This window comes from Lichenostomus cassidix, chromosome 2, assembly GCF_008360975.1.
Source record: "Lichenostomus cassidix isolate B80296 chromosome 2, HeHo_3.0, whole genome shotgun sequence".
In the NCBI taxonomy this organism is placed as follows: Eukaryota; Metazoa; Chordata; class Aves; order Passeriformes; family Meliphagidae; genus Lichenostomus; species Lichenostomus cassidix.
In genome coordinates, this window is record NC_139482.1 from 67,018,257 (window position 1) to 67,034,096 (window position 15,840).

The following is a 15,840-nucleotide window of genomic DNA, read 5'->3' on the forward strand; positions in this document are numbered from 1 at the left end:
TAATTAACGCACTGGTTTCCTGCTCCCTAAAGCCCCAATTTCCCCTGAAACTTTGGGTTTCGTGAATAAGGACTGATGAAGAAAAATGTTAAAGCAGTATCTTCCTATGATAGCTGGAAATTTGATAAGGCTAGTTCTTTAAATATATATTTATGTTTTTTTTCTAGAACAAATCATATTGACTGTTACAAAGAAAACTCGGAGTGGTATTTCAGTTATTGAAGTCCTACTGTAACTGAAGGTTAATAGCTGCTGTGGCAGTAGATACTCTATAAATCAATGGCAGAAACACGTGAATCAGAATATCACCCCACTGAGGTACATCCCATCTCACTGTGGTCAATAGAAGTTGTGCTGCCAAGGTCCATGGAAGCAGGAAATGTTCACATGTCAGCAAATTTTAATACTAGTTATTGATACATATTGAGGATATAGGTTTTATGCACCCAGTTTTTGTTCTGACAATGCACTGTTTACTCAGGAATCGAAGTTTGGTTCTGAACCAAGATCCAGAATTTGGTTATTGGTATCTGCAGCCAGAGAAGCTGAAATTATCTTAATGCCATGGGAGTGCATTCAAGGTTATTATCAGGCACTCAGGATGACAAGTATCTGGGCCAAGATGTCTGTTAAGGATGTTAGAGTGAACAACAGCTCTGGCATAACACACAGAGCTCATCACAACCTTCTGATTCCTTACACGGTGTGGATTTCACCATAATGAAGCAATCACTGGAACAACCTCCAAAAGGATGTGGTGGAATCCCCAACACTGGAGGTTTCCAAGACAAGACTGGACAAGATACTAGATAATCTCAACTCTTCCATGTGAGATTGGACCAAATGATCTCTGGAGATCCCTTCGAACCTGAGTTGTCCTATGGTTCTGTGTTCTATGACAATAGTAATTCTGGATGCCAGGAAATCCACTGATACAGACCTTTACACAGCCATTTTCCAAGTCTATATTCTTCCCGCAGCCTATAAGGAAAAGTTCATGACACTTTCCATCAAAGTGAAAAAAAAGCCAAACAAAGACTGGCTTTAGGCTTCTGCTTCTTGAGGGAAAATTTCAGTGGTAAAGACGCCAAGGGATGATACTGCTTTTCTTCTGAGACTGCTTTACTGAAACCACCCCACTCTTTTGAAACATCCACAGGCACCTTAAGCAAATCATGTGTTGCAAACATAATTGTAGTGGGTGTGAACTCCATCTGGCTAGAGAAGCACAGGCTCTCATGCCTCCCCTCAGCTCGCCTGGGCTCAGCAGCAGCGCCGATGCCACAATCCAGTATAAAGGGGTCATGCTCACAAGCAGCATTTTGAGTGCATGCACAGGCACCCTCCTAAAAATATATCCCTGAGGAGTGCAGTTAAATGCAAACACTGCTCTTTCTGCAATAGATAGTGCTATCCTTACTGGATTGGCTGGCACAAGCTGATCATGGTCAAGTGATGCCTTGTTTTTTGAAGACTGCTTCTTAAAAGAAAAAAAAGTACTGAAGAATGAACACAGAGACTGAGCTTCTCAAATTAACATAGAGGAGTCTGGCATTCTGGTATTTCCCTTTGAAAATCCCAGAAGCTGGGCCTGAATTTTCCATTATTCTAATCACTTTATAAGTTTATATCAGATCTTTCTTTATTATGTCAAATAGTTTACAAATACCTTAACAAGCATTTTTCACTTTTTTAAAGGTTTGGTATCCAACAATAATGTCCCTTTTACATCCACTCAACCATATACCTTTTTTCTTTCCCAGTTTTGCATTTGAAACCAGAACAACAGTTTACATTTCAGAAATATATTTTCACAGGCATGAAATGACAATGATTTTCATGGTGAATGATAAACACTATTTTAGTACTAATTTCTAGGCAAATGTGGGGCAAATTCTGGTACATAACTTTAATTTTTTCTGCTTAGCTAAAGTCATACACATCCAGCCTCTAATGAAGCCAGGTGTCTAATGAACAAGACCACCCAAAAGAAGGCTTTAGCAGTCTGGTTGTTAGCGAAAGGTATTTCTTTAATCCTACTGTACCATTTTCAATGTGTTCTCATAATTTTTCTGCTTAAATATAATCTTGGAGGATCATGCTTTGAACAGCTATTCATTTATCAGCTGGGTTTGATATTTGCATATATATTCCTGGCTGGCCACCTTCCTCTAGGGAAGGTAGCAGCTGAGGACTAGGAGTCACAGTACAAGCAAGCACAGCCACGTCTGCAGGACTGTAAAGCTGTCAGTCAGTCCACCCCTCCTTCTCAGGAGACAGGAGGGTGCTGAGGCACTAGCCACTGGCTCCTGTTTCCATCAGCTTCTCCAGGACCAGATCTCTGGCTGGCAGTGAGGGAGAGAAAAAGCAAACGGTCACCTCCTGGTAGAGGTGCTGTTACTGCAGGATGAGCTAACAGCGAATACATTGCTCAACACCCATGGGAGGGACTTTTTAAATATCACCGTGATCACTGGACCCTCCCCTTCAACCCGAGACGACGCTTGGAATAAATCAGTTTCTGACTGACAGCTCCAAAGATTTAGTTTTTGTCCCTATTACTAGCCTGAAAACATGAAATAAAAAGCCCGTGGTGCGTGATATTTGAAGAGATATTTTGCATTTAAAAAAAAAGGATGAAGGGGAAAAGAATTTGTGGAGGTACAGACAGCTTTGCTGGGGAAAGCGTCTCTCTGTTACCTTGAGCCGGCTGCCTCTTTTGAGTTTCAGCCATGACAGTCAGCCAGCCAAAAACTAAATGAGAAAACGCATCCTCTAAACGCGGTGGGTCCCCTTGTGGTAGAAGATTCCGATGGAGCTGAGCTGGAATTCAATCAGCTGCCCAGCACTCCGCTCTGTGCCCAGCAGCAACAGCACAGGGCTGCCCACCCAAATATCCCCGCAGCCCCGTGGGCACACAGAGCAGCCCACGCTGTGCCCGTCGCTATCCCTGGCAGAGCTATTTGCGGCCAGCAGTCGTGGGCTCTGCTCGTCTGCCTCCGCCACGGCAGCAAGCACACACCACCACGGATGACACGGCAGCCAACCCTAACAAGTGGAGCATGAGGCTGCTGCTGCCAGGGTGAAGAGCTTTATCTTAAAAACAAGGGCAAAATCATGCTGATGAGCAAATTGTCCTAACAGGAACTGAGCAGGGCACAGTCAGTTTTTTGTCTCCTCAATCACAGACTGATGTCTCGTAGAGATGGGCGGATATTCAAGCACCTTCTAAAACATGACACCTTCTAATACCATGTTGGGAAAAAAATAAAGAGAAAAAAAGGACAGTTTGATAAACAACTGTCCCCACTTCATCCTGCTCCCCGGCTCCAATAGAGCTGAGAGTGCTGCTATTTGAGATGGGCAGAAACTGCTGGCTTTTGTTCAGAATCTATAGTGCAGTGGGTCCCTTCCTGGGGCAGGGAAGGTGGTAAGGCTGGAGCCAGGCTTGAATTTCAGACAGATCTGGACTGCCCCAAAAGTCAAGAACATTTAGAGGAATTTGGCCAGACCCTTTTCTCCTCTGTAATTGATGCCTCTAGCTGTGAGATCTCTTTTTGTTGTTGCTTGGCCAGAAATCCCCTAGAAATGCCTGTTCTTATGAGAATTGTGGCCAGATTGCCAGAGGCTACAGTCATTTCGGCAGTGATGGACATATCAAAAGCCAGATATTAAACTCTTCCTGATTGTGCATTGGAAACTGCCCCAAAGTTCATTCCAAAGCAGATTTGCAGACTGTAATGCTCAACACAAGCCTCTTGGAGCCAGCCCAACATTTAACCTGAAGCTATAGCTTCTCTGCCCTCTGAAAAAAGGAGCAAACAAAACCATAGCAAATATGTATATAAACCAATAAGAAATAATAAACCAATATACCAATACAGTTATCAGTAGGGCAGAGAAGTGAAATGAGAAATTTCTCTTGCTGCAGCCTCCACAACCTGGTGCTCCTGCAAAGGTGTCTTGTCCTTCTTAACAGCAAACACAGCCACAAATGGCCAAGCTGCCAAGAACTGGTAAGTGCAAGGTTTACACCCATGTACCTCAATCCACACTCCTTTCATCCTCTTCATTTTTAATGCTGATAATGCACCGACCGTGAAATATAAAAGATCTTTTGGGATAACATCCCTCCTGGGAAAAGGACAGAGCTCCACATTTTGATAACTGCCTCAATCTCTCCTATGCATTACAACACCATTCATCACCACAGCAGCAAAGATCTGCTTAAAAGGGTTCCTCTTAGCTCCATGTTAAACTCCAAACTTCTGCTACTTTGAAGGAGAACTTTGTGCACTGTCCAAAGCTCAGCATTAGCCTCCTTACCACTGCCAATGTCTTCAGGAGTGTGTAAAGGACAATCCTGCTCTGGGCTGCAGCTTTATGGTGGAGTGAATGGAAGGGCAAGCTGCCAGGGGACACAGCCCCATGGCCTGTGCCTTGCACTTCATTCACTACCATGTGCCCACGTGCTGAGCTGGCTCTGAGAGCTGGCTGAAAGTGAACCTTTTTTTTTTTTTTAATTCCTCAGATTAGTTTTCAGCCAGCTCTGTCCTCTAATTCTTCTCTCTGTCCATAGTGGAGATCTATAAATAGGAAAAAGGTGGAACAAAAAGAAATTATGGAAAGGCACAGAGGTGGCAAGCCAGTGTTTTTCATCTGCAGGCCCCAGCTGATGGCTGGCACAGCTACCCAACATCACCCCTGCTTTTGAGTTGGAGAAACAGAGGTTGGGAGTTCCTGATGGCTTTGAGAGGATGCACATGCAGGCTGCCACTGCACACATCAGGTAGACCTAAAGAGGCAGTGGCATTCACCAGCACTATTTTGTGAATGGAGCTCTCAGCAAGGAAGCTTTTCAGCTCGTCTTCCAGTTTTTTTACTCCTAGTTGCACTGTCATTTAACCCCCTGCAATCCCTGTCCTTGACAGGTGGGCTTCAGGCATCTGCAGCCCATGGGAATCATGGGCACCCAGCCTGACATCTGCTGACTCTCTCTCATTCAGGCCTGAGTATTGACACGTGTGGTTTGCAAAAGACAGGGACTGGTAGCTGGTCCAGGACCCTGCAGCACAGTAGGACTGCAGACTGGGGGGAACTGGGAGGATGGGAAACCAACAGTAACTTTCACTCGGACCAGCCCCTCACTGGATCCTGGAGATGCTACAGATGGGTGGTGAAGGTCGGGGCTGAGCTGGGGGGAAGAACAGTGCAGTGGAAGAGCCACAGGAGAATGCTGTAGGATGGAGTTTTGTCTGATTACCTAGCACAGGGAGAAACCCACGCTGGCACCTCGAGGTCCCTCATGCTGCTGGAGGGGAAGGCCTTGAGGACGGTCCCGGGAGGGTGCCTGGCTGACAGAGCAGCCCAGAACAAGCCTTATCCCCGGCAGGGCTCATCGGAGCCTCGGGCGGCCCCATCCCACCTGTAGCCTGTCCCCAGGGGATGCGGTGCGATGGCTGGGTCAGGCCAGCACCGGCCCCACCGCGACTGCCCGGGGCTGCCCCACGCGTGACCCCTTTCGCCACGCCACCCTCTGCGGTGTCCCCGCCGGGCTGCCGCCGCCGGGATTAGCAGCGGCAGAAAGGCCGGGAGAGACCAGCCCCCCTCCTTCCCCGCTCCCCCAAACCTCAGCCCAGGGTGACGTCATGGTGGGGGAGGGGCGGGCAGGGGGAGGGGACCCCCGCGCGTCGCTGTCCCCCTGCTCGCTGCGCAGCGCGGGGGCCGGGCCGGCCAGCCCCGACGGGGCGGCCCCGGGGGCGGGGGGGTTCTGCCGTGCTATCCCCACCCCCGGGGGGCGGCTCCTCCGTGTGCGTGTCTGTGTGTGTGCGTCTGTGTGTCTGTGTCTGTGTGTGTCTGTGTGTCCCCTCCCGCCCCCGCAGCGCTCCCGCCCCGCGGGGACGGTCCCGGCTGCCGCCCCCATCGCCACCGCACGGGGCAGGAGGAACGCGGGGAGCCGGGGGGAGTTTCTCGGCGATTTATGGGGCGGGGGGACACGGGGAGAGCGGGTAAATCCAGCCTGTGATGCCTATAAATGGCGCTCCTCTTCCAAGGTGCACATTTATAAAAAAAAAAAAAAAGAAGGGGGGAAAAAACCCGGTCGGTGTCATCCCCCCACGTCAGGGCCGGTGGTGGGCGTGAGGCTGTACTTCCTCCGCCCCCTCCTAATGGAGCGAACCATTCCCAGCCAGCCTTCCTCGCCCTCTCCCGCTGCCTCCCTCTTCCTCTCCTTCTCCTCTTGTCTCCCCCCCTTGTCTGCAAAGTCCTCCGCTGCTCGGAACTTGTTGGCAATGTCTATTTTTCAGCTTTCCCCCACGTTCTCCAAAGTAACTATTTAAAGATCTGCAGCCGCAAATGGTTTTACTAAATGTAGGATGGGACTTAAGTTGAACGGCAGTTATATTTCTCTGATCCTTGCTGTACAGATAGGTAAGTGGACTGCCAAATTCCGTGTCAAGTTGTGCGCACCCCAGCCCGGCTGATGCATGCAGGAGCGGAACGCCGGGACCACCTGCGCGGGGGGCTGCGGTGCGGGGCGGCGGCGGCGGGACCCCCGCTCTCCCCTCTGCGCTCCCCGCGCTCCCTTCGCGGGGACAGCTTCGCGTTCCGGCACGCTGTCAAGGCAGGGGAGTCCGCAGGAAAGGGAACCGGTTTCTGATTCCTCGTAAACCACTTTTGGTTTTCGTTTTCCTAAAGCGGTGCATGCTCACTCATACTTCGCTTTTTATTTTCCTCCTTGTCCTTCTTCCTCTTTTTCCCTCCTTTTCTCTCAGTCCCCACGAACGGTTGCGTTTGTATCTGGTTTTCGGATATCCCCTGCATTCCCTTCCACTTAGAATTTGGTGACTCCACTGCTAAGAAATTTTCCCCCTCTCCCCGAGGGACAGAGAAATAAGAACTGGCACAAAATGGCTTGCGAGAGATCTAGCTGGAAAGTTTTTTTACAGAAAATCAGGGGTACAGGCGAAGGGCTCCCTTTGGGAACCAGAAGGTTTTCCCATTTGCAGAGCGTCTTAAAACTAAGGAAAACCCATGACTAAATCAAAAGAAACAATCCACTGTTTCTTTGTGGCGATTAAACAAATTTAAATTATTTTTTAAAATCGCGGAGTCCGATTTAATTTAGTCGTTAATTTAGTGCTTGGAGAAGACCTGTGAAAAATCGAGCAGGTCCAAAAAATTTCTATAGGTGCAGTTACTGAAAATAGAACAGGTTTTCTTCCATGCCGGTGTGTGTCTTGTGTACTCGTTGCTGGTTTTGTTTAAAATCTGGAGGTTTTCGCTGGTTGCTTTTGTTGGTTTGCTCTCGAGCTCATTTTATACATTTCTTTGCTGGAATTTTTTTTTTTTTAGTTACGGGCATTAAACATTCTCGAAGTTAATGACCACTTTGGTCCCCTACAGGCAAATTTTAAAGATTATATTCTGGATATGTAGGTTCCCGAGCATGATCCAAAACTGTGGTTTTAGGAAAGGATGATTAAAGCACGTCTTTTACTATCTAGACTGTCAGGCGTGAAGAGCCCTTTGAAAATATTTGCCTGCAAAGGAATTACGATACAATTAAAAAAAAAATACTCGGCATTGCTATTTAGAGATCCTTTTGCTCGGTCACCCTCCCCTCCAGAAAACCTCTGCAGCATTTTGTGGGTACCAAAGAAAGAAGAGGGAAAAAAAGGGGGGGAAAAAGGAGGGGAGAATTAGAAAGGGCGGCAAAATGCCTTGAACATTTCCTCATCTGAAAAAGGGAGGGGGGGAAAGAGGGAAAGGAATATTGCAGTGAAATGTTGACCTCTGGAAAATGTGCTTAAATGATGCAAAGCCCTACATTCGTATTACGATTCCATTTTAAATAAGGCTGAACTCTTCAGACGGCCAGTTTTTGTACTGTCAGAGAAAGAAGGGGGAAGGCTTTATTTGGATGTTATCCTTAATTTCAGTCCTTGCAATTTTTGTTTGTGTGTTCGTTCGTTTGGAGGAGGAGGAGGAGGAGGATTTTCTTTCTTTTGTGTTTGTTTGGTTCAGCCGAGGATGGATTTAATAGAAATTTCAAAAGGCAGCTAGAGTCTCTGGGAAATGCCGTTCCCGGGCTGGCGTGAGCATGAGCAGTCATTTGGAGAGTTACCCCCAAATACTGCTGCACACCGCGGGGATGGTGGCGGTGCGGTGGCTTTGCGGTGTCCTGCAAGGGGACGGCTTTGAAGCTCGTGGAGGTCTTTTCTCCCTCTGCTTCTCCTTAGGTATTTCGGGCAACCTTCCCCCCACCTCCTCCACACCTCCCCACCCCCGGAATAATCTTCTGGTTGGGGGTGTGGGGTTTGCAAAGGGCCGTTTGCTTTTGCCCCGTCCCCGGTAAAGGCGCGTGTGAAATGGATGCTCGGCTAGTTCCCAAAATGTCTGTGCACCGGGACTTCGGGGAAAAAAAAGGAAAAAAAAGAAAAAAAAAGAAAAAAAAAAAAGAACATTTATTTATTTATTTGGGCATAAGGGGATTGGAGCTGTCCTAAATCCCTGACATTTTGGGAGGTGACCGAGGAGGTGGGGGTGGGGTGGACTGAGTCTCCGCGGAAGCGACAGGAGGTGTGGACCAGCCGCAGGACTGGGAGAACGGGGAATGGGTTTCGGGAGGGAGCCCGGTCCGTCACGGAGGGCTCCTGCGGTCCTGCTGCATTGCACATTTCTGAACACCCTTATCTTTGAATGGAGGGTGTGGAAGGTCGTGGCAACGGCAAAGCACAAGAGACCTAGCTCATGAGAAATCCCGTGGTCTTTGAAAAACAGGAACCTTGTCCATCCGCTTCTGCTTTATTTCTTTTTCTTCTTCTTCCGTTTGTTTTTTTTTTTTTTGTTTGTTTGTTTGTTTGTTTGGTTTTTTTCTTTTTTAAATATTTATTGGCGGGATTAGGGCAGCTTTGGACCGGGGATGCCCTGTGCGGGGGCTGAGGCGCGGGCAGACAGGGCCAGGCTGCTCCTCGAGGGCGAGGCATGCTCGGCTCTCCGCTGGTCCCAAACCTGACCCCTTCCCACACCCCGGCCCCTGCCTGGGGTACGGCTCCTCTTCGAACCCCGTATTTTCAGCACAGCCCGACACTTTTGTTGCAGAAATTCATGGCAACTCCCCCTCCGCTGTAGCTGCTGGAGCGGGATGGCGCGGGTTTTATAGGACATGGTTTTTTACCTTCGGGATGGTCTTCGGCTCTTCTCTATTTGTTTGCCTGGCTTTTTTTCCTATCGTAGCCAAATGTCTGAAGCCTGCGGGGGGTTTGATGTGACGGCTGGTGCTGGTGTGTGTGTGTGTGTGTGTGTAGAGGGGAGTGGCCACCAAGTCATGTTAGCGATGAATCAAACGGCAAGAGGAGGATTTGGGTTGAAACAGTCTCTTTTGGAGTCAGCCATTTAGCTTGTAACCGGTACCTGGCAAGGAAGCACGCACAGCCTGTCACAGCCATTCCCTGGGGACACGGCGCGGGAGGGGACCCCCGCCCAGCCGGAGTGTGGGCGGCAAGGGGCTCCTCCTCAAGGGAGGGGGGAAGCCCCTTCCCGCCCCCGCTGGCCGCAGCGACATTCCCCAGGCCTAGGGACACCGCGGCGTCCCCGGCTCCCGTCACGGGCAGGAGAGCGGCTGGGAGCTAGCCCCTCGCCGTGCCCGGGAACCCCCGCCCTCAGCGCTGCTGCGGGATGCTGTGCGGGATGCTGTGCGGGATGCTGTGCGGGATGCTGTGCTGCGGCACAGGCCGTGGAGCGGGTCCTGCGTCCCGTCCTGTCCCTCCCGGGGCACACAGGAGGAGCCCCCTAACTCGTTTTCTTCCCCCCGTTGCAGGCTGTTGCTCTTCCATTGGTTCCTGTTGTACTGAACCGAGTGTCCTTTATTAGAGCCATCCCGAGGGGTGCCGGAGCAGCGGGTTTGGGGGAGTGGGGTTCCCCCGGCCCGGTCCCTCCCCGCCGCCCCAAGCACGGGCACGGCCGGGCCGGCTCCTCCGCAGCTCTCTGCGTGACTTCGCGGTCCCTTCTTTGCGTTTCTCTATCGCAGCTCTTCCTAGTGATTTTTTTAATTTTTAATTATTTTTTCCCGCTGCGCCTTGCACGGTGTTTGCCCAGCGACCTGGGCGATAAGGGAGCGTGTGCGTGTGCGTGCGCCTGCGTTTGTGCGGAGAAACGCTCCTGCTGCTTCGAGGCGGAATTTTCTAACAAAGGATCAAGTCCGGGGAGAAGCAGGCAGCGCATCTTCACCTCTTCTCCTCCTCTCCCCTCAAAGAAAAAAAGAAAAGAAAAAAAAAAAAAGGGAAAAAAAAAATCACAGCCGCTAATCCACGAGCACAGAACCCTCCTGTATTAAAAAAGCAAAGGGCGAAAAGCCCCCGGCTCGCCTCCTCGAGTGGCCGATGGCGAGGCTGGCTCGGTCCCACCGCCCCTCTCCTGCCCCAGGTCGCGCCTTTAGCAAGGGCTGGGGGCGGGCGGGGGGAGGAGGAGGGAAGAGGCGAGTCGGGGCGGCGGGGCGGAGGGCCGGGGGGCGGCGGTGCTGACCTGTGCCCCTGCCCCCCCAGCGTACCTGGTGCAGGCGGTGAGAGCGGCGGGGCGGTGCGATGCGGTCTTTAGGGGCTTCTCGGACTGTTTGCTGCGGCTGGGCGATAACATGGCCAACTACCCGCAGGACCTGGACGACAAGAGAAATCTCCAAACGATCTGCGCGTAGGTGTTTCCTCTCTCCTTCGGGGCCGCGGGGGGAGAATGGGTCACCCGGGGCTGGGCAAGGGGGGCGAGGCTGCGTGGTGGCGGGAAGGAGGGAAGGAACAGAAGAAACGCGGGGGTTACTCTTTGGGGTTGAATTCTCTGCTCCAGGGTCTCTCCAAGCCCACTGCCGTGGGTACAGGCCGGGCTTGGCGAACAGTGAAGTCTGGACGGAATTTTTACCATGTCTTTTAAATTTTTTTGCCTCCGTGAATCTGAGGTGGTTTTTTTCTTTTTTTTTTCTTTTTTTTTTTTTTGCCGGCTTGTTTTGAATTTTTGTTTTTGTTTTTGTGTTTTTCTTTCCCTTCCCTACTTAGCTCCTTTTTTGTATTTTATCCATCCCCCTGGTCTGCACTGGGGTGCTGCCATTAGCTGCACGGGGGTAGTTGTCCCTTTCCTTATTGCTGCCTCCGGGACACGCTCACCAGCAGGCTCCGCGCTTCCCCCGAGCGCCGCGGGCAGAGGCCGGTGGGATGCCCACCCGGGCCGGGGACAGCCGGCGCTGGGAAGGTGACTCCTCGGAAAACAAAACGTAATCAAAAAGGATGGAGCCCCAGTCATGATATGAATCGCCCAGCTGCAGAGAGGCGGCAGTCCCAGCTCCAGCTCTCCCCCGCCACCCCCATGGCCCGGGAAGCCCATTTGCCCCCAGTTTCGCCCCGCTCCTGGCACAGAGGGGAGAAGAAGGAAAGTGCAACAATAAAGGGGAATAATAATAATAATAATAATAACAATAACAACAACAACAATGATAATAAAGGGAAGAATAGAGCTCGCCTTGCAGAATCGTGTCCGGGCAGGAAGGCAGAGACGGGCATTTTCGATATGTCTGGGAGGAAAAAAACACAACAAAACAGAAAAACTCAAAACCAAACCACCCCAAAAAAAAAAAAAAAAAAAAAAAAAAAGTAAAAGCTGCTGTGGCACAGGGTATTCGACCTGTTTTTCGGCACAAACTTCCCCTTTTAAAAAACCCAACCAAGCAAAAAAAAAAAAAAAAACCAACAAAAAAAACCCAACCCAAACCAAAAACAAAAAAAACCACAAAAACATTTAGAAACGAGAGAATATATTTAGACATAAATAAATTTGGAATAGGTTTGGTGGTTTTTATTTTTTTCCTCAAGACTCAGAAAACAAAAGACAAGAAATGGGAAAGTGAGGTGAGGAAAGGAAAGGAAAGGAAAGGAAAGGAAAGGGGAAAAAGAAAAAGAAAAAGAAAAAGAAAAAGAAAAAGAAAAAGAAAAAGAAAAAGAAAAAGAAAAAGAAAAAGAAAAAGAAAAAGAAAAAGAAAAAGAAAAAGAAAAAGAAAAAAGAAAAAAAAGAAAAAAAGAGAGAAGAGACTCTGTAAAACTCTTCCTACCTAGATATTTCTGACTCAAACACCTAATAAGGCTGTCACCTCGCTGCAAATGCTGGGCTGCGGTTTACCTTGTGCCCTGCAACAGAAATAAATACCCAGGGGCTGCAGCGTCCTGATATGATATCTTTTGCCCTCGCGTGCCAGACCAGATGTGATCCTGATCTGTGAAAAGTACCTCTTTTTCAAGAAAGACCTTTTTCCCGACCACCTCCCTCCATCCGATTGCCTTCGCCCTGTGCTGGGATGTGTATTGAAAGAAGATGGTGAAAGATTTAATTTTCCTTTGGGAGATGCAATTACAGCAGAAATACTGCAGGAGAGGCACACTCTCAGACTCTGGCTTCTCAGTATCTCATTATTTATTACAAATGTAGCAAACATTGGGAGTCTACAACCAGCTTAGAGTGCTCATAAATTAGAGGCTGTAGGACTACTTTGGGGAAAAAAAAAAAAAAGGAAGGAAAAGAAAGAAAATCAAGACTCAGTTTTGCAGACGTCTGCCTTGAGGCGTGAGGGAAATAGAAGGCAGAGGGCAGATTCGGGGTGATTTTTGATAACCCAGACATGGAGAGGAAAGATCCTCCCTTACCCTCCCTATGTGGTCCATGGGACGATGGGTCCCGCCTTGGCGACAAACGCCGGTTTAGTCCCCGTGAAGAAGGGAATTGAAAAAATTGGAAAACTTGTGCGAATAGCTGGAAATTATCCTAGGAAGGACAATCCCTTGGCTGCCTGTAGAGCCCTGGCCACGGTTCAGGGGTCCCTCCCGCTGCCCTGCTGCGGGTCGGCGCGAGGCGCCCAGAAGAGGAAGATGCTCCTCCTTCCTCCTTCTCCTACTCTTCCTCCTTGTCATTTCCCTGCAGTAAGGGCCCTTTTCCGCCCCGGGGCATCCCCCCAAGAGTCTCTATGCTCCGCACCCGACCGATGCCTTTCCCACCCTCCTCTGCCCTCTCTCGCTGGTGACGAAAAGCCCTCGGGACGATCCCGCTGGCTCCTAGGCTGGATTCTGACAACCCGAGGGGTGCGTGTCCTCTCCCCATGTCAGGCAAAGATCCCTCGGCAGAGAGACCCAGCAAAGCAATTTTTGCAGCACCCCTCCCGGGCTGGTGCCGAAGGCGGGGTCGGGGATGGGGGGACCCCCGAAAGCACAGCCAGCGGCTCCTCCCCGCCCGCCCAGCCTCCCTTTTAGGCATGCCCGGCTGGGCTGGGCGGCGGGAGGAGGGGGCGGCGGGCCCGAGGGGCGGACCCCCTCCCCGGGAAGGTGGGCGCGGGCCTGTTTTGACGCCGGCTGCTCTCCCCTCCTGCAGGTACTGGGATGATTTCCACGCCTGCACCCTCACAGCGCTCACCGATTGCCAGGAAGGAGCGACAGACCTCTGGGAGAAATTGAGACGGGAATCCAAAAACCTCGATTTCCAAGGCAGCTTATTTGAACTGTGCGGAGGCGGCAGCGGCGCGGCACCATCCGTCCTCCCGCCGGCCTTGCCCCTGCTCCTGGCGGCTCTGTGGGCTGCCCTAGTGACCTGGCTGCCTTTCTAGGGGGGCGAGCACACTCACACCCACACCCTCTCCATGTGCTGGATCTATAGAGGAAGTGTCCATCCGTTGCTTTGGGGACGTTGTGCTTTTCTGTGGTTGATGATGATGATGATGGTGGTGGTGGTGGCTGATGATGGTGAAACACCCATGTAGGACTTTGGAAGCGTTCTCCCTTCCTTTTTTTTTTTTTTTTTTTTTTTTTTTCTTTTTTCTTTTTGTGTTTTATTTGCCAAATCTTACCAAACAGGCAGCGGCGCGCAGCCCAAATCGGACCTCAGCTTTACTATCGCTTCGAATCAAAAATAGAAAAAAATATAAAGAAACAAACTCGAGCCCTCGTTGTGCAAACGCAATCTCAGGAACGGCTCTGGGCCACCTACTGCTAAGGCTGTAACCGGCCGGGTACCTCCCGGCGAGCCACGGGCTCCGCTAAAAATGTGGCAGTGTGCGAGGCGAGAACAAAAACCGCAGACAGAAAAAGGCACTGGCGAGAAATCCAAGGTAGATGTCCACGTGTGAAGCATATGGTGAATAATTCACAATCTCTCATCTTTCCTCCACAGTCGCTTGTTTTTTTTGGTCATTCCACTGAAAAAAAAAATTAAAAAATAAATAAAAAAGAGCATTTTTCCTCAAGGGGAAAAGAGAGCGAGAGAGGGAGAGAAAGAGAGGGAAACGAACAGCTAAGGAAGGAAGGAGCAAGAGAAAAAAAGACGTATCTAAATGCCCGGAGGAACGAAGGAATGCTGCTAAACATCTCTGAGAGTTTACCTTTACTTGCTGTTCGAAGGCATCTTTCCGAATTCACTGCCTTTAATTTTTTCCTCCTCTTTGTTTTAGATGTTACACATACCAGTAAAATACCTGAATATCCAACCGTAGAGATCACAAAAAGGGGGCTTTAATGTAAACCTAAAGGAAAAAAACAACAACAGCAAAATGATTTTGAAAAAATAAAAAAAAGAGCCTTGATTTTAAAAGAGAAGAAAAATGTAATTTAAACAAAAGTTTATTATAAAGTCAATTCAGCAAAAAATAACAAAAAAAGATTTGCTACAAAGTATAGACAGAAGTATAAAATAAAAATTATTGTTTGAAATGAGGGTGTCGTCCTTTTTATAAAATATGCCTAGAGTAACTTGGAAAGGACAGGGCTTTTAAGGCAAGGAAGTCTAAATCTTGAACCCATCCCTTGACGAACGCAGCAATTTCAGTTCAGACAAGGACAGGGCGTCTGAATCGCTTAGTTGAAGCCTTTCTCTCTTTTTTTCCCCCCTCTTCTTTCTTTCCCTCCTTAAAAATATGCTGTAAATCCTCCCACCCTCCTCCTCCTCCTCCCGGAGCCGCGAACCGCAGCCCCCCATTCCGCAGCCGCCGGGGCTGGCGCAGGGAGCCCCGCGCAGAGCGGGGGCGGGCGGCGCGGATCTCCCGCGGGCGCCGAGCGATGCCGAGCCCCGGCGGAGGGAACGCAGCAACCACCATTAAGAAGGAGGCTGCGGAGCCGGAGCCGGGGCGCAGAGGAGCCCTTTCATAATTAATAAGGCAGCTCAGCCGAAGGAGCAAGGGGAAGGGGGGACGGGGTATTGATTTCGCAGCAGAAGCTGCTCTAACCTCGGCTATTTATAGACGCCTGATGCCTTTATAAAGAAATACACATCAAAGAGTAAACACGTCCTTTTTACTTATAAGACCAGAGCCCAACTGGCGATCGGACGTGGGTGGATGGGAGAGTGGGTGATGGGGAGGTAGGGACCACGAATTGGTGCAAGGTGATTTATTCCGCTGGGGAGCCGCTGCCTGTGCAATAGCTCTCCTTTGCCAATGTGTAGGGTGGCAGGGTCTCCCCTTCGCCCCTTCTCCCTGCTCCCTCCCTTCCTAAGGTCCGCAATGTAATGTGTAAGCAATAGCAAATGTAACAGTTCATAAATCAAACAGTGGGTCGCAAGCCAATCTGCATTTCCCAAACGGATTGAATCCCAGCAACGAATGTGCTCAGGAACTAGAGCCAGGCGCCTTTACCACTGGAAGCAATGTTGATTTTTTAATGATAAAATACATTATGCGTGTGTTGGGGGGGCTTTGCAGAGCCCAGCCTCGCTTCGGCAGGCACAGGTCTGCTTGAATTTCGTTTTACTTTGGCCTCCCTCTAGACTCAATCCCCACCACCACCAAAGAAAAAGGAAAACCCTGGAGAGCAGAGCTTTGTTTAA

General features: G+C 49.9%; 1 protein-coding gene across 2 annotated transcripts; it reads left to right on the forward strand.

The window, feature by feature from the left end:
- Positions 1–5,791: 5,791 nt before the first annotated feature.
- NRN1 (neuritin 1) lies at positions 5,792–14,729 on the forward strand. 2 transcript variants are annotated; one of them, XM_085051966.1, is made up of 3 exons: positions 5,792–6,429; positions 10,545–10,689; positions 13,399–14,729. In XM_085051966.1, the coding sequence occupies exons 1-3, from the start codon at positions 6,375–6,377 to the stop codon at positions 13,628–13,630; spliced, it is 432 nt and encodes a 143-aa protein (XP_084908092.1). In that variant the 5' UTR covers positions 5,792–6,374; the 3' UTR covers positions 13,631–14,729. The 2 variants fall into 2 exon arrangements, with proteins under 2 accessions (XP_084908092.1, XP_084908093.1); XM_085051967.1 differs by lacking the exon at positions 5,792–6,429 and adding an exon at positions 8,894–10,425.
- The last annotated feature ends 1,111 nt before the right edge of the window (positions 14,730–15,840 follow it).

Coding starts and splice junctions, on each gene's coding strand:
- NRN1 (XM_085051966.1), top strand. CDS start 6,375: ATGGGACTTAAGTTGAACGGCAGTTATATTTCTCTGATCCTTGCTGTA. Junction 6,430..10,544: donor GATCCTTGCTGTACAGATAG/GTAAGTGGACTG, acceptor CTGCCCCCCCAG/CGTACCTGGTGCAGGCGGTG. Junction 10,690..13,398: donor AATCTCCAAACGATCTGCGC/GTAGGTGTTTCC, acceptor CCCCTCCTGCAG/GTACTGGGATGATTTCCACG.